Consider the following 2022-nt stretch of genomic DNA (forward strand, 5'->3'; position numbering starts at 1 on the left):
ATCAGACTTTATTCCCAGTGTATTCAGCGGCAACAACTTACTGCGAGAAACAGCCTGCCCCAGTGTGTTCAGCTTTGGCAAAAAGCAACAGCTTCGCAAGTCACCCTAGAAGCGGACACCGAGTGCCTCTCCAAAGGCACGTGAGATTTCAGATCTATCTGTTGCTCAAGCACTGGCTGTAGAAGACAGTGAAGCAGGATTTTTTGGTGACCAGTCTACTGATCGATCATCTGTAGCAGCTTTAGAGTTTGAAGCACATGAAAAAGAGGGAGGCACTGCCAGCTGTCCACCTGCTTCTGGTACAACCTGTTTATTAAGTAGTGGTGAGCCTGTCAATGAAGTGGAACGTCTCAAAGGTGTGGTTGCCACACAGGGCAATGAAATAGACAGATATTAGTTTGGGCTTAAAAAAGAAATAAGAAAAAGTGCCCTGCCCGCAGTCTGAAGTATAAATGTGAAGTCCTCCAGGAGCAGCTGCTCCAGACGAAGACGGATATGCACCTATGTCTGCAAGAAAATCGCCGCCTCGCTGCACGTCTTGAAGAAAAAGAAATTAGAACAAGCTTTGCATTGACCGTTTTAAACACTCAAATGGGGACTTTCTTGCTTACACAGGAATACCATCATACCAGCACTTCCTGGCATTGATGACTTACATCAACCCCGGAAAGAATGGGAGTAATGTTTTGAGAAATGCTGGCATCAAAGCCAGCGGAGGCCGACCGCGGAAGCTGACAGCAGAGAATGAGCTGTTCCTCGCACTTGTAAGGCTTCGTCTCGGCCTCTTCGAGCATGACCTGGCACACAGATTTGGGATCACTCAGTCAACAGTGTCACGCATATGTGTGTCATGGATTAACTTCATGTGCATAAGACTCTGCAAACTACCACTCTGGGTGTCAAGAGCTGTTATAGATGCAACAATGCCTGCAGCATTCAGCACGTATCCAACAACAAGAGTTATTTTGGATGCAACAGAGATAAAGTGTGAGGTGCCCTCCTCACTTTCTCTCCAATCAAGCTCCTACTCTACTTACAAGTCTTCAAATACTTTTAAAGGCCTCATTGGTGTTTCACCAAACGGCTTAGTGAGCTTTGTGTCAGAGCTCTACACAGGTTCTATCTCAGACAGGGAGGCCATACTGAAAAGTGGATTTCTCAACCTCAAGTTTGACAGAAATGATTCCGTCATGGCAGACAAGGGGTTCTTGATTGAGGACCTTTTGGCAAGCAAAAATGTGAAGCTGATCATTCCACCATTTCTGCACAGGAATGCCCTCTCTGAACAACAAGTCAGAGAAACTAAGGAGATTGCTTCATTGAGGGTCCATGTAGAAAGGAGAATAAGAAGGGTCAAATCATTCCATATATTTGACCGGCCGATCCCACTCACACTGGCTCCCATAATAAATCAAATCTGGACTGTGGCTGCTATTCTCACAAACTTTCAAAGCCCTTTGAGCAAACCTTCACAACCAAGCACGCAACAGCTGGCACTTCCACCATAGCTAATGTGTGAATAACTTAGAGGATGACCTCTATAAATGCTGCATCAAACCATACAGCAAGATAGCACAGGTGCAGAAACTTCCCTCACCACAGCAATCAGGAGAGGGCACAAGGACTAGAGTATTATGACAACAGATTCTGTGCAATCCTGTACGAAAAACAAGTGTAATAAAGAGAAACTACAGTGATGCACTAAATTTACCGTGCTTTACTGATGGGTCACACTCATGAAAGCGATCACTAAGCACTGAGAAGAATGACCAAAATTTTGCTTCTTAAAAGGGCTGGTGCCATCATCGCGTTTGGAATTTCGGCTCGTTTTGTTTGGGAAGTGGCCACAAAACGTAGGCTTGCAGACTATGCAGGCATGCCTCTGTTAGTTTGATGAAATTTCAAGAAATCAATAAGTGAGCATCTGTCCAATTTTTTTTCTTGCCCCTATTCAGCACTACAATATGTTTCACCAAGTAGCCCAAAAACAAACCGTTTTATTCTATACCACAAAACCTGCTT

At 44.6% G+C, this 2022-nt stretch overlaps 1 protein-coding gene across 1 annotated transcript; it reads left to right on the forward strand.

Annotated features, from left to right (window-relative positions):
* Positions 1-810: 810 nt before the first annotated feature.
* LOC149354449 (uncharacterized) lies at positions 811-1461 on the forward strand. Its single transcript, XM_089577507.1, is given in 2 exon segments — positions 811-1406; positions 1408-1461. Coding segments are annotated over 2 exon segments (597 nt in total). The 5' UTR covers positions 811-863.
* The last annotated feature ends 561 nt before the right edge of the window (positions 1462-2022 follow it).

The sequence above is a fragment of the Amblyomma mixtum genome, chromosome 3 (assembly GCF_055824585.1).
Source record: "Amblyomma mixtum isolate Tamu chromosome 3, ASM5582458v1, whole genome shotgun sequence".
Classification (NCBI taxonomy): Eukaryota; Metazoa; Arthropoda; class Arachnida; order Ixodida; family Ixodidae; genus Amblyomma; species Amblyomma mixtum.